This window comes from Castanea sativa, chromosome 1 (genome assembly GCF_040712315.1).
Source record: "Castanea sativa cultivar Marrone di Chiusa Pesio chromosome 1, ASM4071231v1".
Classification (NCBI taxonomy): Eukaryota; Viridiplantae; Streptophyta; class Magnoliopsida; order Fagales; family Fagaceae; genus Castanea; species Castanea sativa.
In genome coordinates this window covers 84,913,157-84,936,722 of record NC_134013.1, presented here as the reverse complement: position 1 = coordinate 84,936,722, position 23,566 = coordinate 84,913,157, and the positions used below count along the sequence as shown (strand labels likewise).

General features: G+C 37.7%; 1 protein-coding gene, 1 long non-coding RNA gene and 1 pseudogene across 2 annotated transcripts; 1 reads left to right on the top strand and 2 right to left on the bottom strand.

Moving 5' to 3' along the window:
• Positions 1–10,317: 10,317 nt before the first annotated feature.
• LOC142622130 (pathogenesis-related protein PR-1-like) lies at positions 10,318–11,060 on the top strand. The gene has a single exon (XM_075795564.1). The coding sequence runs from the start codon at positions 10,356–10,358 to the stop codon at positions 10,881–10,883; it is 528 nt and encodes a 175-aa protein (XP_075651679.1). The 5' UTR covers positions 10,318–10,355; the 3' UTR covers positions 10,884–11,060.
• Positions 11,061–11,784: 724 nt separating this feature from the next.
• LOC142618770 (pathogenesis-related protein PR-1-like) lies at positions 11,785–12,705 on the bottom strand (annotated as a pseudogene).
• Positions 12,706–19,321: 6,616 nt separating this feature from the next.
• On the bottom strand, positions 19,322–21,949 carry LOC142622269 (uncharacterized). The gene is made up of 3 exons (XR_012841883.1): positions 21,662–21,949; positions 20,463–20,574; positions 19,322–19,651 (listed from the first exon to the last, which is right to left on the bottom strand). It is a non-coding gene; the product is annotated as an uncharacterized LOC142622269 (long non-coding RNA).
• Positions 21,950–23,566: the final 1,617 nt, after the last annotated feature.

The window sequence follows — 23,566 nt, the reverse complement described above, 5'->3', positions numbered from 1 at the left end:
TAGTATTGTTGCTAAGTTCCTTTATACCCATCATTATCATAACATTGTGTTTCGCTTCCAGGCCATGGTGATGATGAAGGGGCTTTTTGGCCGTTGCCTTAATCACGAGACATCCATGGACCGTCTGAGACAGAAAAACAAGACGATGGAGGATGAGCTACACGAGCTGAAGACCTATAAGATCAATATGGACAGAAAGCTCAAGTACTCGGAGCAAGTTAGAGGTGAAGTGGGGAGAGAGAATGGGCATCTACGCGAACTTTTGAAGGACAAGGAGAAGCAGCTGACGGAGACAGTGTCCAAGCTTGACAACGCAAAGGAGATAGCCGTCCAGGAATACCGTGATTCTGAGCATCTTCTGACGGAGCTTGGGAACTCCTTTGCGGACGGGTTCGATGACGCTATCCGTCAGGTTAAGTCGTCGTATCCTGACTTGGACGTATCTCATATCAACATTGATGCTCAAGGGCAAACACTCGCACAATCCGTCCATTCAGAAAGTACAGACGAAGTGTTTGCCGTCACTGCTCTAGCCGACGAAGGTGAAGTTCTTCCTCCTACTCAGCCAGACGACGGTCCATTGGTCGGGAACTCATCTCCAAAGAATGAATAGAATACTTTCCTTTTTGTAAAAAATTTATCGCTGTTAAGAGAACTTTGTTTGAACCGTCATTTGTAATTATTAAACTTGACTTATCAAATCTTTTATTGCCTGTTGCTTGCTTATTATCCGTCGTATATTCAGATAACCCGTCCACTTTGTGAATGGACTTTCAAATGTATTTTTGCTAACCGTCCACTTTGTGAACTAGGTTTTCTAATCTTTTTGTATAATCTGTCTACTTTATGGAGTTGTAAAACTTTTCATCCTTCAGATGATCCGTCCACCATGTAGACTTTCATCCATAGGATGATCCGTCCACTTCGTGGACTTGTAGGTTTTTCACCCTTTGGGTGATCCGTCCACTTTGTGGACTCGTAGGTTTCTCACCTTTTGGGTGATCCGTCCACTTTGTGGACTCGTAGGTTTTTCACCCTTTGGGTGATCCGTCCACTTTGTGGACTCGTAGGTTTTTCACCCTTTGGGTGATCCGTCCACTTTATGGACTTGTAGGTTTTTCACCCTTTGGGTGATCCGTCCACTTTGTGGACTTGTAGATTTTCATCAGCATGCATTTTAAAGATTTCTCTTATAAGTTCAACAAACCAAATTGTCAATGGAAAAGAAAAACTGAGCTCTAAAAAGTAAAAGCTATAACTATCTAAAATTAAACTGAAAAGTAAGGCAAAAGGTATTGTGACTGCTGTACTATTGGTAGTACTTCTTCAGGTGCTCCGTGTTCCAGGGATGGCCCAATTTCTTTTCGTCTAATGTCTCCAAGTAGTACGTTCCTTTCCTGCGCCATGAGATGATTCTGTACGGGCCTTCCCAGTTGGGACCCAGCTTTCCCAGGGATGCATCTTTCGTAGCGCCAAGCACTTTTCGTAACACTAGATCTCCAACCTTGAAGTCCCGGTGCCGAACCTTAGAGTTGTAATGTTTTGCCATCATGTCCTGGTACCGCGCCAGTCTTTGGGCCGCTGTTGCCCTGACTTCATCTACAAGGTCAAGCTCTAGATGTAATGCTTCAACATTCTTGCTCTCGTCATAGCTTTCCACGAGGTAGCTCGTCAACCCCACTTCTGCCGGTATGAGGGCTTCGACACCAAACGCCAATCGAAACGGTGTCTCTCCCGTTGGCGTTCTTGCCGTTGTTCTGTACGCCCATAGGACACTTGGTAGTTCGTCCGGCCATATGCCCTTTGCCCCCTCGAGCCGGGTCTTGATGATCTTCAACAAGGACCGGTTCGTGACTTCAACTTGTCCGTTGGCCTGTGGATGAGCGGGCGACGAGTAGTGATTCTTGATTCCCAGCTGAGAACAAAAGTCTCGGAACGCATCGTTGTCGAATTGCTTCCCGTTGTCTGACACGAGCACTAAGGGGATCCCATATCGGCAAATAATATTTCTCCATACAAAGTTGCGAATATTTTTCTCCGTGATAGTAGCAAGAGCTTCTGCTTCCACCCACTTGGTGAAGTAGTCGATACCAACTACCAAGAACTTCAGTTGTCTTGCGGCTATTGGAAATGGACCCATGATGTCTAACCCCCATTGTGCGAATGGCCATGGGGCCGTCATGGGTGTGAGTTCCTCCGTTGGCTGCCTGATAAGATTGCCGAACCGTTGACACTTATCGCAGGCTCTCACGTACATATGGGCATCCTTCTGCATTGTCGGCCAATAATACCCTGCTCGGAGTAGCTTGTGTACCAAAGACCTTGATCCTGAGTGGTTTCCACAAATCCCTTCATGAACTTCCCTTATTACGTAGTCTGCTTTGTCATGGCCCAGGCATCTTAGATATGGTCGGGAGAATCCTCTTTTGTAGAGGATGCCTTTGATCAGTATGAATCGGGCAGCCCTAACCTTCAATTTCCTTGCTTCTTCCTTCCCGTCTGGCAGCTTGCCGTCCTTGAGGTATGCCACAATTGGAACCGTCCAATCGTTTTTAGTGGTTAACTCCTGCACCTGAACGTTATCTAGTAACGACGAATATTGGACGAAGGACAATACCTGCTCTGGGATGATCATAGGTTCGACCGAAGCAGCCTTTGCGAGTCGATCCGCTTCTTGATTCTCTTCTCTCGGGATCTGAGTTATCGTGAATTGGAGGTCACTCGTTTGACCCTTCACTTCTCCGAGGTACCTTCTCATTCGTTCACTCCTACAATCATAACTCCCATTAACTTGGCTAGCTACGATTTGGGAATCGGAGTAAACCATTGCCTTCCTGACCCCAGCTGCTATTGCAAGCTCCAATCCCACCATCAGGGCCTCATACTCCGCTTCATTATTCGTAGTAGGGAACTCCAGACGGATCATACATTCAATCTTATCTCCTTCCGGGGTATGGAGTACAACTCCGACTCCTCCCGCATGCTTATTGGAGGATCCGTCTATGTGAATTCTCCATGTAGGTGTCTCTTTTGCCCCCTGCTCCTCATGTGTAGTGAATTCTGCAATGAAGTCTGCCAATATTTGTCCTTTCACAGCTGTTCGTGGCTGGTATTGGATATCGTACTCACTTAGCTCGATAGCCCACAAAGCCATCCGTCCGGCGGTTTCAGGATTGTTCATTGCTTTCGGCAATGGCTGATCCGTCAGGACTATTATTGTGTGTGCTTGGAAGTAAGGCTTCAGTTTTCGAGCTACAGTTACAAGCGCGAAGGCGAGTTTCTCTATCCGTGGGTACCTCTCCTCTGCGCCTCGTAGCGCCCGGCTTACAAAGTACACCGGCTTCTGCACCTTCCCTTCCTCTCTAATGAGAGCCGCACTTACCGCTGCCGATGAGACAGCAAGGTACAGGAATAACTCCTCCCCCGGCGTAGACGGGCTAAGCAATGGCGGGGTAGAGAGATATGCCTTCAACTCTTCAAATGCCCTTTGGCATTCGTCCGTCCACTCAAAAGATCTCCTTAGCGTTTTGAAGAATGGGAGACACTTGTCTGTTGCTCTTGATACGAACCTATTTAAGGCTGCTATCTTCCCTGTCAGGCTTTGCACTTCCTTCACCGTCCTCGGAGGAGATAGATCCATAATTGCTTTCACTTTCTCGGGGTTGACCTCAATGCCCCGCTGGGACACCATGAACCCTAAGAACTTTCCAGCAGTTACTCCGAATGCGCATTTACTTGGGTTCAGCTTCATTTTGTACGTTCGAAGGGTGTCGAAAGTCTCCTAGAGGTCCCTCAGATGATCCGACACCTTTACGCTTTTTACCAACATGTCATCTACGTAGACTTGGACGTTCCGGCCAATCTGGTGCTCGAACATTTTGTTCATTAATCGTTGGTATGTGGCTCCTGCATTCTTGAGCCCGAATGGCATCACCTTGTAGCAAAAAAGCCCTTGACTCGTCACAAATGATGTCTTCTCTTGATCTGTCTTCTCCAACTTAATCTGGTTGTACCCCGAGAAGGCGTCCATGAAGCTCAACAACTCATGTTTTGCAGTAGAGTCCACTAAGGCGTCAATCCGTGGGAGCGGGTAACTGTCTTTAGGGCACGCTTTATTCAGATCCGTGAAATCAACGCACATTCTCCACTTCCCATTTGACTTTTTGACCATTACCACATTTGCTAGCCAGTCTGGGTAGTACACCTCTCGTATGAAGTTCGCTTCTCGTAGCTTCTGCACTTCCTCTGCTGCGGCTCGATCCCGCTCAGGGGCAAACACGCGTTTCTTTTGTCGAACTGGGGGGAAGGAAGGTGATACATTCAATTTATGAACTATGACTGCTGGATCTATTCCCGGCATGTCGTCATGGCTCCATGCAAACACGTCTTGGTTTTCTTTGAGGAACAGTAGGAGGGCATGTCGAACCGTTTGGTCGACCGAGGTTCCTATCCTGGTGGTTCGATCGGGCCTTGAATCATCTAGTTGTACCTCTTCCAATGTCTCCACGGGTTCTGCCACTGTTCTCTGTTCTTCGATGCTCATTGTCTGTACATGGTCATCCATCTCCATCATGGCCACGTAACATTCTCGTGCAGTCACCTGATTTCCGCGCAATTCTCCAACTCCATGTTCAGTGGGAAACTTGATCATCAGATGGTAGGTTGATGTGATGGCCTTCCATGCGTTGAGAGTAGGACGTCCGAGTATGGCGTTGTATGCTGAGGAGCAATCAACCACTAGAAAGGAGACATTTTTAGTTATCTGTTGTGGGTAGTCTCCTACCGTCACCGCCAATGTGACGGATCCTAAAGGATGGACCCGATTTCCCCCAAAGCCGACGAGGGGCGCGCATGTCGGGATCAGGCGCTCCTTTGCAATCCCCATCTGCTGGAACGCAGGATAGTAAAGGATGTCTGCTGAGCTCCCGTTGTCTACTAGAACTTGGTGGACGTTGAAGTCTCCTACCTGTATGCTAACCACAAGCGCGTCGTCATGGGGGTGGTGGAGGCGCCGGGCCTCGCCTTCAAAAAACTCGATACTGGAGTTGTTCCGTCGTATTCTTTCCAGTGAAGGTCCCGTCAACTGGACACTTTGTACCGTCCGTAAATAGGTCTTTCTGGCCTTTTTGGACGATCCTGCTGAAGCGTTGCCCCCCATTATCATCCGTATGTCTGCTACCGGTGGTCTGGGACGCTCGTTTTCCCTCCTAGGATTCTGCTCCTGGGGTTGATCAGTTCTTTCCTTCCTCACGAACCTCTGCAACCTTCCCTGCCTTATAAGTGCTTCGATCTGTTGCTTCAAGTCATAACAGTCCGTCGTATCATGACCGTGGTCACGGTGAAAACGGCAATATCTATCTCTTGGCCTCTTGTTCGGATCTCCCTTTAGCTTGCCCGGGAATGTCAAGCTTCCTTCATCTTTGATTTGCATTAGCACTTGGTCAATTGGGGCTGTGAGGGGGGTGAAACTTGTAAACCTCCCTGAAGGTGGTTTGGGTCTCCGGTCTTCTCGTCGATCCCTGGTTCTAGCCATTTTTCGTCCGTTATCTGGTTTCGTATCTTCCTGTCTTTCCCTTTTCTTTGGTTTATAGTCGTCTCTGGCCAGCAAGGCATCCTCCGCGTTCATATACTTTGTCGCCCTGTAGTATACATCGGACATAGTCCTTGGGTCATTCTTGCATAGAGAGAACAAGAACTTACCCTCTCGCAGTCCGTTTGTGAATGCTGCCACAAGAATCTTGTCATCTGCCTCATCTATCGAGAGTGATTCTTTGTTAAAACGGGCTATATAAGACCTCAATGTCTCGTCTTCTCGTTGCCTAATACCTAGTATACACGTAATAGACTTCTTGTGTCGATGACTTCCAATAAAGTGCGATACAAATTGCGCGCCTAATTCCTTAAAAGTGCCGATGGAATTGGGCGTCAGCCTACTGTACCAATCCCTTGCATGCCCTTTCAAGGTGGTGAGGAAAGCCCTGCACATGATTTCATCTGGTACACCCTGTAGATGCATTAGGGTTCTGAAAGACTCCAGGTGATCCAATGGGTCCTTGGATCCATCATAGTTTTCCACATGGGGCATGCGAAACTTTGAAGGAACGGGGCATGAATTCACCAACACTATGAATGGTGAATCCGTTCTATGGACTAGGTCGTCCAAATTGCTGGATACCCGTCCTTTAAGGGCGTTCATCATTGCATCCATACGTTCCCTCATCTCCTGCATTTCGGTGGTTATGTGAGTCGGCACAGCGTCTAAAGCAAGTGGTTGATTGGTTTCTTGTCGCTCGGGTCTAGTCGGAGCGTTGCTGCCCTCAGGTCTTTCTGCGTTCCTTCCTTCAGGACTAACGCCCTCCTGATCTTCCTGTGGTGCACTCTGATGTGCGGTTATTTGCCGCAACTGTTCTTCCAAATCATGATTCTGCTTAGTGAGACGCTCAACCGCCGCCGCAAGCGTTTGGACCTGCCTCTCCAAAGCGGTGGCGCGTGGTTTGTCGCCTTGATTGTTGTTCGTTGCCATCGATCGGGTGAGTGCCATGCAACTCTTTGTCTCAGGGATAGAGTGAGGCTAAAATAATTAGAAGATTTTCTTCCTCCTTGTTTTCCCACAGACGGCGCCAACTGATGATGCCGAAACTATCACCAGTGAGTTGCAAGCTCCTCAAACAAAAGCAACACCTGCAAAAAAGGAAATAAAGGACCTAGGAGAGAGCACCGGTGTGGTGCCGGCCAAATACCCTCCGAAGGTCAAGTTAGAATCTTGTTTCTTTAACCCTAGAGTGCCAGAGTTAAGAATATTATGCGTACCTTCGTACCTAGGGTTTCTGGGGTATTTATATTGAGTGGAATTACCTTTCTTTTAGGATATAACTTCCTTCTCAAGTTCCTTTCCATATAGGAGTCTTCCCAAACGTGTGTCGCAAGAAGTCCAAGTATGCACGTTTGCGTGGGGATAAAGCAAAAGCTCATCTGAAATATATCAAACGACATGCCACGTGGAATCCACAATTAATTTATACAAGACGGATATTCAGCAATACTTAACCGTCATAGCCGAGTCAGTTAAGGTGTCGATCCGTCCTCATTATCTCCGTCCATTTACTATTTTTATCCCCTTCAGTATTATTAAGTTATGTTTCTATGTTCTGAATTTTGAATTGTTTATCATTTATAATGGCTTTTGATATGCTTCAATCGTAGGTTATGTAATTAGAACTCGATATGTAATGGTTATGGGTTTTTCTCTAGGGTTTAAAGGCTCTCTCACACTCTTTAGATGAAAACTAATTCTACTAAATTCTTGGAAAATTAGAGTATATATAGTGAGGATATGCAACAGTAAATGAAAGACAAAATAACTAAATTCTCTCAGGATCGAAGATTTTTGTATGCCTGAAGAGAGGCGTGAAATGAGGGGCAAATTTATTGCATAACAGAATTTCCAAACTTAATTTCATACCACAAACTCGCCTCATTGCCAGTCTCGTATGCGTGAAAATGTGAAACACCACCTTCCACTTCAGCACTTGCACTAACCTCCTTACTAAAATTACATTTTATCTCATTAGTCATATAGTCTACATTCATCGAATTACTTCTCTCTCATTTTTCTTTTTTCTTTTTTTCTCCTTTCCTCCCTATTTCTAAAAATATACTCCCTCCGTCCTATTTAGTTTGTCCTGTTTGAAAAGTCAAACTTTTTAAGAGAACATCATTTATTGTCTTGTCTAACTTTTAAAAATATATTAATTTCCAAAACTACCCTTACATAAATTTATCAAAAAATTGAATTTCTTTTCAAATGGAGTAGTTTTGAAAATTAAATAGGGATATATTAGGAACATTAGTAAATTAATAACTTTTATTATTAGAAACAAGACAATATTTTGAGACATTTCAAAATAGAATAGAGGACAAACTAAATGGGACGAAGAGAATATGAGAGAAAATATTTTCATTTTTCCTTTTCTTTTGTGTTCTCTCAATTCCAACCAAACAAAGTGTGATAAAGAAAGAGAGTAGTTGATTATTCCACCCACTGATCATATGGTTGGGCTCCGTTGATTTAGGTAATATTAATTATCCCCACGAATTTCGGCGTTAATAAAGACGAACACAATTTTCACTTTGACTTGTACAACAAATTTAATACTCCATTTCTCCTTCACCTAATAATATAAATCTCATATCTAACAACCAAATGGAATCTTGGGGCTATGAATGTGATGAGATGTCCATCCAAATTAGACTCAGCTACCATGCCCCACCAAAAGCATTGACCATGCCTAAGCTTATTTCCTGTGTATCCATGGAATATGGTAAATGATTTCTCACTGCTCAAATACAATAGTATATAGTATAATTATACTCTACAATTTTCACCAAAAACAACTCTACAATAAGTTGTGATTATAGAGTAGAGTATAATTTTTTTTTTTTTTTAATTTAATGGGAGGTAGAGTATATAAATTAGAACACTTAAAATGGGACCAAAAATTATATGTATTTTAATAAAATAACGTTTTTTTAGCGTTAGAATATAATAATGTATTTGACTCTTGAAAGCATTAGAAATTTATTTGAAGGACAAAAGTATTTTTTTTCCAGAGCTATTTTAATTATTGTTGCAAGCTGTACACAAGGTTTTTTTTTTTTTTTTTGAGAATGTAAGTATTTTGTCTGTGTCACTCACAAAATTTAATATTTTTCCCCTTTAGATTATGGAGATATATGAGGTGTTACATTTTGGATTTCCCTGTCTGCAACCAAAACATGAGACATAGATATGAGAACTTTCAGCAAGTGTAATAAATTCTGGATTCCAACTAAACAAATCAACTACATATATAAAAAATGGTTTAAAAAAAAAAGATTTTCACAGAAAAAATACAAATTTTGAAAAATAAAGAGTTAAATAAAAAAAATTGAATTAAACATGAAGTTTAAAATAAAATTTTTAAATATAAAAATTTAATATGAAAACAAATCAAATATGCATGCCATGGTCAAAATGAAAATTTTAAAGCATAAAATTTTAAAATGAAAATAATCTCAAACTTTTTAAGGGTCAAAATATACTTTAATTCTTCTTCTTCTTTTTTGTTTAAAATTGATGCATCAATTTGTAAGGCATGTGTAATAAAATTTATTGTAACTTTAGCATCATTATAATATTATATTATGATTTTAGTGATGGTGGCTACTATAGATTTTACTATATAAACCTTTCAAATTGATGTATAACTTTTAGATACAAAATAAAAATATAATTCAAAATTTTATTTATTATGTTGCTAATGTGGCACTAATTGGGTTTGCAAACACATCAGAATGTTAGCTTTTAGTAGTAAAATTCATAATAAATTTAGTATTTTCTTATAACTTCCTCCCATGAGCCCATTTGAGAGCAGTATGGTTATAAACGAACCAAATATTAAAAATTTAAGATTGTTGATTTAATTTTAATTCAATACATAATTCAAGCTTGAGCTCATCACCAAACTATATTTCATATGTTCAAACTTGTTCACAAGCTTTTTGATTGATTTATTCTTTTCCCATATATAAAAAACTCTACCACCAAAATTTTTTACCCCTCACATTATGAACTTATAAATATTACATTTAATAATTTTGCATTACTAAAATTATATATTATTTTACTAAAAAACGAACTATTTATATTATCAATAAGTTACAAATAATAATCATATGATATCTTATGAACTTATTACAAACTTATACCATCTATTCTCAAATCTATATAAATATGTTTTAAAATTTTATACATATAATATGATATATATTTAATCGAGCCTTGTACGTTCATTAGCAAATTATTATTTTTAAGCTCAACTTATTTAATAGTCGTGCTAAGTGTAGTCTTGAGCTTGGTTCATTTACCTAATAAAGGAATATAATAATAGAAACAAGCATTTTTTCAGATCAAACTCAAATGGTTCATAAATAGCTTTGTTTATTTATGACCCTAAATAGAAGTCTTTTTCCAAGTTTTTTTTTTTTTTTTTTTACTCCCTCTTCCCTCAAAGGCATGGCAAATCCATAAAAATGAGTATATAATTTTAAGGCCCAAAAAAAAAAAAAAAAAGAAAGGCCACCCCAAAATTATGAAATCTTAGAAAGGAATTCAGCTTGAGACATTTTTATTTTAATGATAATTCAGCTTGAGACTCTTGTTCCCTACTAAAACAAATGTGGCAATCATTATCGAACATGGGTGCCACCCATAGTTGACACTTTAAACCCCCTCCTAATCCAACTACTCCCAGGTTCTTCATTATAAATGTTACCCCATGTGCATTGTACGAAGTCCTCCCATAAAAAACTCCCTTATGAAACACTCGGAAATTCTTCAAATGCGTGCGTGTTTAAGCGGCATCACTGTTTTTCTCCTACTAATCTCAACTACTACTCATGCTTTAACGAGGCCAAGCCAGCGCCTAAGCCTAGCAAACCAGTTCCTGGCTCCACATAATGCAGCTCGTTCAGCACTTGGACTCCAACCATTGTTGTGGGATGCAAAACTTGCACGCTATGCACAATGGTACGCTAACCAAAGGCGATTCGACTGTGCTTTGAAGCACTCTAATGGCCCTTATGGTGAGAACATTTTCTGGGGTAGTGGAGATGGTTGGACACCTTCTCAGGCCGTCACGGCTTGGGTTTCAGAGCGTCAATGGTACAATTATTGGTCTAACTCTTGCGCTGGTGGACAAGAATGTGGGCATTATACACAGATAGTTTGGAGCTCTACAAGAAGACTTGGGTGTGCTAAGGTGACTTGTTTTGGGGGTAGGGGGGATTTTATGACTTGCAACTATGACCCTCCTGGAAATTATATTGGAGAAAGGCCATATTGATGTTGTAAGAAATTTAATTTTGCAATATACTTCTTTTATGGAAATGGAATATGTTGGGGCTACTTACTATACTGTGTATTACTGATGGGGGTTATTGTGGACTCTTTAATGTCCATTTATTACAATGTACGTAAATTGTTGTGAAATGATCAGTTATTTATTTCACCTTGCTAAGAACAGAGGTCTTAGTTTTGACTTCGAGCAAAAGAAGTGTTGTCTAGTGCTCATGGAGGTTTGTTTCCATGTTTATGCACGGCAGCTGCGGCCAATTTTAAAGGGCAGTGAGCATTGGGCTTGGCAATGCTCTTTGCCACTGTGCTACACAGCATCTCATTGGCTTGAGCTTTCAAGTTTCAGTTCCATTGTGGCTCTATACCCTTTAGCTTCCCCTTACTAATAGCATTCGCAATACACACAACATCTCAAGAGTAATTATTCAATATTATGAGAATATAGTTAGCGTAAGTTGGGGGACTAAGATCCATTTTTTATCTAAGAGAAGTTCCACATTGTTATCCTAAAATCTAAAATTTATAGGGTCTTCATCTATTCGGTTCATTTTTTAAACCCAAAAAAAATGTCTTTGGGTCTTTATATCATATTATGGCCCCTAAACTATTATAAGAGTGAGTTAGAGTATTCTTCTTAAGTGTACTTGTACAATTGTACTTACTTTGATAATGTCTTTGTGTACTAGTTTATTTTTTTGGATAATTTGATAGATTGGAGCTTGGAGGAAAACTTCTACACTAGATTTTTTTTTTTTTTTTTGTTATAAAATATCTCTAAAAAAATGCGAGTTGAGTTACAAAGACTTTTGTCCTATAGTATTTACCAAAAAAATAAAATAGAAACATCTAACATAAATTTTTGGAACATTTGAACTTTCTAACACAAATAATTAATGTTGTAAATAACTAAAGATTGCACTTCCAATAGAAAATCCACCACTTACTTTACATATTTGGCTTTTAATCCAAATAGACAGCCATATACTTACACAATGAAACTTCTTTTAAGAAACCTTATTCATAAGCTAGGTTCCCCACTAGGTTAACACACTCAAGTCCCCAAATATAATGAGAGTATTTTTTGTCTTATTTGATATATGGTTCCAAAGTCCAAACACTATGATACCCATGGCCACACATCCTACAAATATGACAGACAAAGCTATCCTAATGTATAATGTAAGAGTTTCACACCCAAAGTCCAATTTCATCAATATGGTCGCTCGCCAACATAATTACCCACAGGATCATAATTGCATGTCATAAACACATCTCCCTTGTCACATACAACTCGAGCAAATCCAATCCTTCTCGTTGTACTCCACACAATTTGTGTGTAGTGCCCACACATTTGACCAGCCTCACAAGTGTTTGTCGCATAAGTATAATACTTCTCCTTACCAGCCCAAGCATTCACAGCATCAATTGGAGTCCATGTAGAGCCACTGCCCAAAAATACGTTCTCTCCTAGCTAGCTTAAAATCATCTTCTGGGAATGAATGTTGTAACTTGCAATCAGCTTTTCTTTGGCCAGCCCACCATCTTGCATAGGTTTTCGAGCTGGAAATCCCATTTCAATGATAGCTCCCACTTGTATGCCCTCATCATGTTGTGTGCAAACAAGAATTATATATATTGTAGTGACTCTCCAATGCAACCCCAACATAATTCCTTAGAAACTTTGTATACAGTATCATTGTCTGGCCTTTTCAAAGGTGTTTTGGCTATTGGAGAAGATTGGAAGTAACTAAAAAATTGTTGCTAGTGAGAGTGATGAAGAGGATGAGGAAAATAAGCAAAGAGGGTCTCATTTTTATTCTTTGTAGTAGCACTAGTGGACGGAGGATTTATAAACAACTTGTTTATAAACAACTTGGACTCAGCTTAATAAAAAGCTCATTCATATTTGTTTGTTTATAAATACGCCAAGTTTAAGCCTTAGTTTTAAGCTTGTTTAATAAACAAGCAAAGTCGAACAAAAAAATCTGTTCATAAACAAGCTTGTGGGTTATAAGTCTTGATACAAAACAAGTCAAGCATAGACTAGTTTATATGTGTTTTGTTCAATATACTTATTGCTTATATCTTAATTAATAATGACATGGCAAACATAGGATCACTATCCATTACCTTAATGTTTTTCTTCCATCTAAATTGACCAAGCACCACTTTAGACTTTAGTTACATTTTAAAAATAAAATTAAAAAAAAAAAAAAGGTGGACAATGTATGATCCTTCCATCCTTCCCCATCAACCATTTAATATAAAATTATGAAAGATGTTAGTATTTTTTTCATTCATAATAGTCACAAACAAGTTTTTTTTTAGTTCTTCACCATTTAACGTGGATGTAAAAATTGTATTTTGAACAATTGCTAAATATAAACAAGAAATGATGAATTGGTGGATTTGATTATGTAAAATTGTAATTTGAACAATGGTTAATCAAAAGTAAAACTAAAAGCATGATAAAATGCGCATGTTATTTTTTTATTTGATTTTAGAGATTTAAGCATTTGATAATATAATTTTGTTAGATTTCTAACTCAAAAACTTAACCTGAGCTCAACTTTGAGTTTGATATTAAGTTCGAGTATGCGGCTTGACTAACTAATCAAGCCAAACTCAAATTTTTTTATTTTTTCTCGAACTTAAGCTCAAATATTATTTTATACTGTAACGAATGAGTTAAGCTTGAACTTTTGACCCATCAAAAACAAAAACAAAAACAAAATTTTAACTTTTAACTTTTATTCACGAGCCACTCGAACATATATGCACTATTCCGCAAAACTGAGCTCGTTTAATTAATGCCTTAGATTTCATAGAGATATGATTGCGAAGAGTGTGAAAGATATAGAAAGGCATCGCAAAGTTGTGGAGTGTGGGGTACTTGCACCAATTGAGAGGTGGTTGGACCATGTGTAGTATTTTTGGTTGGAGGGTGTGATAGAATCGCTTTGATGGGTCGTGAGCCATTAATGAGTCGTGATAGGAACAGTCTATAGTTGAAATGTTCACGTGAGCTAGGCCATGTTGAGCCCGTGAGCTGTATGTTTTTATATTACGGGAGATCGATCATTGCCCATCATGGACCATTCTAGAATTCCATATGTGGCGTAAGAAAATAAACGTACGTGTTAGCAAAGTGCATGGGAATTTTTTATCCCGCAAGAAATAAGTACATTGTGCAAATGATCCAGGTAAATTCCAAGCCGTAAGACTGTAAGGTAGCTTGGTTAATTAACGATTATATATATATATATATATATATATATATATATATATATATATATATATATATACCTCTTTTCTTTTTTAATCTTTTACTATTTAATCTAAGTTTTTCTTTTTCTCTTTTGAGTTTGTGAGGTTCAGGAGGGATCGATCGTGTATTTCAAAGGTTAGGTCTTAATATTTTATCTCTAAGAAGCTTTGAAAAAATAAAAAATAAAAATCCTGAAACCTTGTAACAAGTTTCAAAGGTTAGGTCTTTTTTTTTTTTTTTTCTTTTTCTTTTTTTAGTGACAAAGGTTAGGTCTCATCTTTTACCTCTATTCTCTAAAAAGCTCTGAAAAAATATAAATAATATTAGAAATACTGAATGATTGTATTGTATTTTTCAACTGAGGAATATACATGTGTGTCTTTATATAGGAGGCATAGGAGTGCAGCACAAGTAAATGTGTAGTACAAAAATGTGTGCTATACAAGTAATCTAGTTGGGCCTAAAGCCCATAACACTATACACGTTAACAGCCCCCTTCAAACTCAAGGTGGATGTGAGACCAACTTGAGGTTGTCAACCAAAGTACGAAGGCATCCCTTAGGATGTGACTTTGTGAAGATATCTGCAAGTTGATCTATAAAGGAGACTGAGATTAGCTTGAGAGCACCATGGACAAGATTATAACGGATAAAATGACAATCGATCTCGATGTGTTTAGTCCGTTCATGGAAGACATCATTGTGAGCAATATGAATGGCACTCTTGTTGTCACAATAAAGAGGAGTAGCAGAGCATGTAGACACACCTAAGTCTTTGAGAAGCCATCGTAGCCAAAGAAACTCAGATGTGGTATCGGCAAGGGCACGATATTCTGCTTCAGTACTGGAGCGAGTCACATGAGTTTGTTTCTTGCTTCGCTAAGAAATCAAAGAAGAACCAAGAAGAAAGCAATAACCAGTGGTGGACCTGCGATCAGTGGGATCTCCTACCCAATCAGCATCAGAAAATGCACAGAGAACAAGAGGAGACTGAGCAGAGTAGAAAAGACCATGGAAGAAAGTGTCCTTTAGGTACCGAAGAATGCGCAGAACACAGCATAGTGAGTCAATCGTGGAGCAAACAGATACTGGCTCACCTGGTGAACAACATAGGAAATGTTTGGAAGAGTAACAGTGAGATAAACTAAGCTGCCAACTAAGCATCTATAAAGAGAGGGATTAGACAATGGTTTCCCTCTTGAGGGAGTCAGATGCACATCAAGCTCAACTGGAATGTCAACAATCTTGCTATCAGTAAGTCTAGCTCGAGACAAGAGTTCAGAGGCATACTTGGCTTGAGTACTGTAAAGTCCATCTGTAGAATGAGTGATTTCAAAACCCAAGAAGTAGCTAAGATGTCCAAGATCTTTCATCTCAAACTGTTGACTGAGAAAATCCTTGAGTTCTTGAATACCATTGAGGTCATCACCAGTTATGATCATATCATCCACATACAGGAAAAGTAAAATAGTATCTTGTCAGTGCGACGAAGAAATAAGGCAGAATCATAATGACTGGTCATGTAACCCAAGCGAGAGATGGTAGAGCTGAATTTGGCAAACCAAGCTCGTGGAGCTTGTTTAAGGCCATAAAGTGCACGCCGAAGGTGACAAACCTTGTTTGATTCAACAGAGAGATCAAGAGGAGGTTGCATATTAACTTCTTCACTTAAATTCCCATTAAGGAATGCATTTTTGACATTTATCTGGAAAAGGTCCCATTTACTGGCAGCAACAACAACTAAGAGGGCACGAACAGATGAGATACGAGCAACCGGAGCAAAGGTCTCTTCATAATCAATCTCATACTCCTGTGTAAAATCTTTTACAACAAGACGAGCTTTGTAGCGCTCAATGGACCCATCAAAGCGAGTCTTAATTTTGTAAATCCACTTACAACCAACCACAGATTTCCCAGGAGGGAGAGTGACCAAGTCTCAAGTATGGCTTTTAGATAATGCATCAAGTTCCTCTTTCATTGCAATCTACCATAAAGGGTCAGTGGAAGCCTCACGATAGGTGTGAGGCTCGTGCAGTGTAGCAAAAGCAGTGTAACAATGATAGTCAAGTAAATGTGCAGGAATGGATCTTACCCGAGTTGAGTGACGAGGTGGAATGTCTTGTGCAAGATCTTCAGGCGGAGCAAGAGCAGGAGCAGGAGACCTAAGCTCAGGGTTGGGTAGCTCGTCTTCGACCGGTTCATCTTCCACCTGTTTATTAAATGGGGAACTAGGAAAGGAATCAAGGATATCTGGTGGTTGGACAGAGAAGTCTACAAGAGAATCAAGAGCAGCTATATGAGGATCAGGAGCAGCTACAGGAGGGTCAAGAGCAGCTACAGGAGGGTCAGGAGCAGCTACAGAAGGAATATGTGCCTCATCTGGAAATAGATCTAAGACAGAAGAGGAAGATAGAGAAGCACGAAAGTGAAAGAGCTCGACAAAAAGGCAATGTTCCTAAAAGACAACATTACGGGAGATACAAAGACGATGAGAAACAGGATCATAACACCGATACCTCTTTTGAGTTTCGCCATAGCCAAGAAAACAACAAAGCCTTGACCTAGGCTCAAGTTTGTTATGCTCATGTGGCTGAAGAAGAACGAAACAAGCAGAACCGAAGGAGCGAAGGTGGTGATAGTCTGAAGGTGACCCAAAAAGGCGTTCATATGGAGTTTGATTTTGGATGACAGGACTGGGAATGCGATTAATAGCATGAACAGCATGAAGAGCAGCTTCGCCCCAAAAAGGAGCAAAAACTTTGACATAGAGAATGAGAGCACGAACAGTGTCAAGAATATGACGAAGTTTTTGTTCGGCTCTATCATTTTGCTGAGAGGTACCTAGACAAGTTAGTTGATGAACAGTGTCATAGGAAAGCAAAACAGCTTGGAAAGCATATTGAGTGTACTCAAGAGCATTATCAGATCGAAAATTTTTGATACGTTTGGAAAATTGGGTTTCAACCATTTTTGCAAAATTAAAATATACTTGCAATAATTCAGAACGATATTTCATATTAAAAATCCAACTATAGCGAGAGTAATCATCAACAAAGACAACAAAATACCGAGATCCACCAATACTAGAGACAGAGGAAGGTCCCCAAACATCAGAATGAATAAGGTCAAAGATATTAGTGAATATTGATTCACTAATATTGAAAGGCAAAGCTGGTTGTGTTCCTAATTGACATGAAACACAATCAAAATTTTTTGTAGACACTGAATCTAACAAACTTCTAGAAGCCAATTGTTGTACTCAAGAAGAAGATGCATGACCGAGTCGAGCATGCCAAAGTGCAAGGGAAGGAATAGAAGAAACTGCAGCAGTTGCGGTAACAGAAATAGGAGCAACAAGTGGAAGACAAAGGTTGCATTAAAAGTGGTTAATTTGAAAAGGAAATTTGGGCTGGAAAAAATTTGAAGCTTGTAGAAAGGGAATTCGGCCTTTTCAGTTCTTCATATAAGGTATGAGTGGGTTACTATGAGGTCTTCAGCAGAAGACGTTTCTTTTTTCTTTATTGTACAATTTGGAATTTTGGTTGTTATAAAAGTGTTTTCTTATGTAGTTGACGACTTTGATGATTTGCCTTCTTTCTTTTTCTTTTTCTTTTTTTAGTAACTTGTTTTAGCTTGCACATCCTTGTTTCTTTCCAAAAATAACATTAAAAAAAATAACAATAACAAAAACCTTACAAAGAAAGAACTGTTTTCAACTTTAATATTAATAGACAAGAGATCTTACAAAGAATGTAACAAAGCATTAGGGATATCCTAGAACAAGCTATTAAAAATAAAAATAAAAACTAATATCCATTTCCAATATAGTTTGAGTGTAAACCATATTACTATGAAGTAAGAATCAACCAGTCCCTCCCCTTAGAATACACTTTTATTCAAGGTTTACTAAATAAAAATCATTAACAATTCTAGCTAATTGATCCTAGAACATATAAAAGGAAGAAAGAACAAGTAGTGGCTATAAACAATTGTGGCTTCTTTCTATTTTCACAAATCAATAATATTTTAAATTAAAAATTTTAAGGAGAAAAATGAATTGATAAATATTCCACAACAAATTCTGCTTTAAAGTTTAAAGTTTTCTCTAGAAAAATATTTTTTTCACATTATGGGTTAACGGTTCAGTTTAAGATTCCTTCTTATGTGAAGAGGAACTTTAAACTAAACTGTTAAGGGCTGTTTGGTAGCAATGTTTAAGTATTGTTATTTAAAATAATGTGAAAATTATGATTTAAAAAGTGTTGTGAAAATACATATTTAAAGTACTCATAATGTAAAAAAAAAAAATGTATTTAATACCATGTTTTAAATAACATATTCACTACAAAAAAATGGCCTATTGCAGCGGGCCAAAACTGTCGCAAAAGCCCAAAATACCACCGCTAAAGGTCCATTTGGCCTATTGCTACAAGGGCTATTGCGGCGGTTTTACCCGCCAGCCTTGTGGTGCCGCAATAGCTCTATCAACTAAAAGCGCCGCAACAGATCTATCATTTAGTGGTGGTTTTGGTCTATTGCGGCGAGCAGAAAACCACCGCCATATGTGATTACATTTCGGGTCAATTGACCCTTTAGCGGCGGAATATGCGCAACACTATAGGTGACAATCTTTAGCGGCAGGCAACAAGCACCGCTATAGGGCTTCATGTACAACCAACTATATGCACCTTTTAACCGCTATATGTTTGAAGCTTTAGCGGCGGGCTATAAACGCCACTATAGGGCTTCAATTATAACATAATTTTAGACTTTTAGTGGTATTTTTTGCCCGCCGCTATAGGTTAAATTTTTTTTTAAAAAAAAGAAAAAACCAGTCCAATCACAAACAACCTGTAATAATTTTACATACAACTTGTAATAATTTTAGTTATACTAAAACAATACCACAAATGTCTCCAAACAAACATTATATTGACATAGAAGCACAAGGAAGTATCAATGTCCGCCATAGAAATAAATGTTAATATAATAAAATAGACAAGCTTCAAAATTATATATCCTTGAACCAAATGCAACATAACTACCACTAGAAGGAGCAGACACATGAGTTTGCAGGAAAAAAAATTCCTTACTACAAGCATTGTGAGCAAAGATCCAATCAATGACATTACCAAACCTGGAATAAGATTAACAAAATAATTTATTAACTATAATTTCCTTTATTTTTAATTTAATTTTTTTGGTACACAAATGCTTATATACATATATATAAGTTGCATGATCCAGCATTCTGTGTTCAAGTAGAAACACAACACTCATTTCTTTCCCTAATAAAGATAAAAGCTACACACTATCATCCTATACATAAAACTTTAATCCCACAATGTGTATAAAAATTTCAAATAACATAGTCAATCTTAACACAGCCAAATCTCAAATAATTGTATTAGAACTTGCTGGAAAGGTTCTCGCATCCATCATCAGACAGATTACATCTGTTAAGATTCAAATATAACATGGCAGCAAGAGCTGGCACAAAAACAACGTGAGTTAGATTTCAAGCCAAGCAAAAGTATTGAACAACACATTGAGTACACGTAATTTGAAAAGTGAAGGAAATTTTATTTTTCCTACATAGATAATTAAGTGTACAATTCATCAAGAATTAAATTTTGTTTTAATCTTCACTCCAAATGTCATCAACAAAATATCAATGCATATATCATGTGGAGTTTCCATTACACACGAATAAAAACCCAAGTGGCCATAAAATCCTTGAGTTACCCAGCAAAAAATAAAAAATTCTAAATTTCAAAATAAAGCAAAATTCTAGAAGCATAACAGTAATTAGCTGTAGAGCCATAACTGTTTCTACAATCTAAAACCACCAATTTTACACGTGCGCGTGCACAAATATTGAGAAAAGAAATTTGTCATTAGTATCTATTAGCCATGGTGCACACAATTAATGTGCACATAAATATAACAAATATTACCAATGAAAATGAGTGGTTATGATGCCAACATCTTATCCCGTATTACATGGTTGACATCCGTAGTGCAAAATTAGGGGTGAAGAGCTTATTTAGGTAATTTCTGTTAATATATTCCCAATGGAAATGAGTGGGTTTGCTTTAATACATGGGTTTATATATGCAAAACATGAAAATGTTGCAGATAGATCTGCAAATATATCATATAAACAACTTTAGAAAAAAAATCATTCATGGTAAATTTTTATGAAAAATCTAATGAACCATTATGTAGTACAGGCCTGATCCTAATGGGAATGAGAATATAATAATTGGAAGAAAGGCCAAGACTTGAAGAGAATCAAAACCTGAAAGAGAGTCCAAGCATGCAGCAGTAGCTGGGCATCCCTCCAAGTTCAACAGAGAGAGTTTGAGTAGCTGGGCATCCCTCCAAGTTCAACAGAGAGAGTTTGTGCAGCCCTGAGACAAAGAAATAATATGCACAAAAATCAACATAGAGGGAAAAGAAGGAAACTGACTAGGAAAAGAGATGAAATCCAAAATCTTTGATTAAAAGTTGTTTAGAAGAGTCACCATTCAGAATATGCTGAAATAAAACAAAACAATATCAGAATCAGTAAAGGTGGAACCTAATGATTAAAGTATCGCTATCATTTTCTTCATTAAGTTCAGCCAAATAACCAAAGAAATCCTAGAGAAGATCAAAATAAATAAATAAATAAATGAAAGGCTCAGCCAGGAGGGCTTTCCTAAAAACAATGATAAATTGCATGAATTAAATAGCTACTCTGACTTCACTGCATACACCCTGAAGTTGGAGTCCAACCAGATTCACAATATCCAAAATAGTAGAAGAGATGAGTTCTTACTTTGTTTATGGGTATTGACATTACAAAGAATTGCTGATATGTAGATTTAAAAACATTGTTGGAGTCTCTTTTTTTTACTGGTAAGAATAACAATATTGTTTATTAACAATCACTCTTTCTGAAATGTAATTAATAAAATACCAATTTTGTTTTTGCTTTTTTAAAAATGGTTCGAGGACCAAATAGCATTTCCTCGCCCCACAAAGAGGAGAGCAAGGATAAGATCCAAAACGTTATGTGGATGCATGAGCCTTCAGCTACCAGAAGTTTGACTTGAAACTTCCAAAACTACTGAACTATACCCCAACCCAGTTGGATCCCCACACACAAAAACGTCAGCAGGATTAAAGGAATAGGTGGAACAGCAATTTTTTTAATCTGCTTCGAATGAGAGAATGATGGTGCAGATAACTTTCTTTTTAATTTTTGCTTGCCCTGGTTTAGCCCAACAATTTCATACCTCATGTTAAATAGATACAAAACCTCCCACTTTATTTTTCTTTTTCTTGATTTATCGTTATAACAACAAAGATGGAAAACAAAGTAACAATAGAAATAGAAAATATAGATTACCTTTTAGAAAAAAATTACCTTTCAAGAAAGTAGTGCCATCAACGATGGAAACAGATTAACAACAAAAATAGAAATCATAGATTACTTGCTAGAAAATAAAGTACCTTTCAAGAAAGTAATGCCAAAATCTGTAACCCTGCTGCATGAAATTTGTAAACTAGCAGTGTACCTTTATGGACCTCTCTAATTTGTAAATTGAAGGCTATATAACATCTAAATTTATTACAAGCAGCCACAAAAATGGTGAGCTCTTACGCATATTTGATGAAGAGTATCTACCAGGCAATAACCTTAAAGTAAAAACATAAAGTCTATCAAAGTCCAAAAATAAAGTATATGAGAGAGCTCAAAAGGGATTTTTGAGCCCCACACAGCAATGACATGATCAACTCACACGTAGATTACTTCTCCCACTAGCATAAGCAATGATGCAATCCAATAAAATCTAATAATTCAAAATCTCAATAGAATAGGACCCACCTTTAAATTCTTCAAATTCTACAATGGCCACCGATTATGAAATTTCCAAAAGCAACCTGGCTTATCAAAAAACAAAGAGAGAGCTTAAATTCGTATGTGAAATGGGTAGCTTTGCATTTGACTAGAATTTAGTTGTAATATATTAGAACATAAACCAAAATTTTTACTCACTAAACCAAACACAAACAATTCAAAGCCAAAAAAAAAGCATTTTTGTTCTAATTTACATTAATCCAAACATTTTCAGCCACACAAAAGAATGAACTTAAATTTCAGTTTATTTTCTCAATGCATGCCATACAAAAAGTGTGCATTTGGGTCAAATTTTATTTTTCCGTTTTTAAAAACAGGGTTTCACTTTTCACAATCTTACTTCAGAGATCATCGCGTGCATAAATTTTAACCAAAAAAAAAAGATAAAAAAAGAAAGATAAAATAAAAAAAGATAAAAGCAGATTGTACCTTAATTGAGAAGTGGAAGTTGGTACCGAAACGCACAAAATCAGGGCCGTTGTGCAGGGACGGAGCCAGAACTTCGAGTTAGGGGGGGCAAAATTCTTCTAAGATTGAATCTCACAAAATGACTCATTTTTATTTTTTTATAAGAACAAAAGGACTAATTATTATTACTAAATAAAGACAAATATAAGAATGCGGATAGTATGCATAAAAAATTAATTATAAATTTATTTCTTATCAATTCATAATTTAGTTTTCAATTTATAAATTTATTAGCTTGTTATAGTTAACACATTTCCCTCGACAACCCATTAGCCAACCAAATGTTTTTATTAACTGTACAATTATTTTTTTCTTTAACTACTTTTTTTAATAAGTTTCTTTAACTTTACTAAGTAACTTTTTAGTAATTACTCACTCAATCTATTCTCTTTATAAGTTATAATAGGTCACGCTCACACACACTCAACACTTCATAGTTTTGCAACATATTTCACAAAGAAAAATTTAAAATAAAATTTAAAAAAAAAACAACAACAATGCAATCACAAACAGAGACACAAATAACATAAATGGGTATGGAGGGAGATTCCAAGAGATAAGCAAAATACATAAATGGGCATGGAGGAAGTGAAAAGAAATGTTTGCTATTCACGTACACTAAATTGTTTGGGCTGATCTGTCTTATTATTTGGGTTGGTTTGTTGTGTTGCTTAGACTTTTTTTTTTTTTTTAAAGGGCCAAGAGTTTGGAGATGGGGGGCAGGTTTAATTCTTCTTGGGCCTAAGTTGTAACTCAAGCCTATTGCATATATATGGCTGTTGGTTTTTCAAAATCTCAGGGGGGCAATGGCCCCCCAATGCCAAACTGTAGCTCCGTCCCTGCCGTTGTGTTAAGTAAGTGAGATCGGACCATTGTTGCCTTCATTGCTTCCATTTTCAGCTCTGTAAATCAAATATATAAATTTTTATTGCAAATACTAAGAGTAAAAAATAAAAATAAAAAAAGAAGAAGATAAAATCGGAGAACAGAATGAAAACCTAGGGTTAGGAATAGGATAGGAAGGAAAA

Coding starts and splice junctions, on each gene's coding strand:
- LOC142622130 (XM_075795564.1), top strand. CDS start 10,356: ATGAAACACTCGGAAATTCTTCAAATGCGTGCGTGTTTAAGCGGCATC.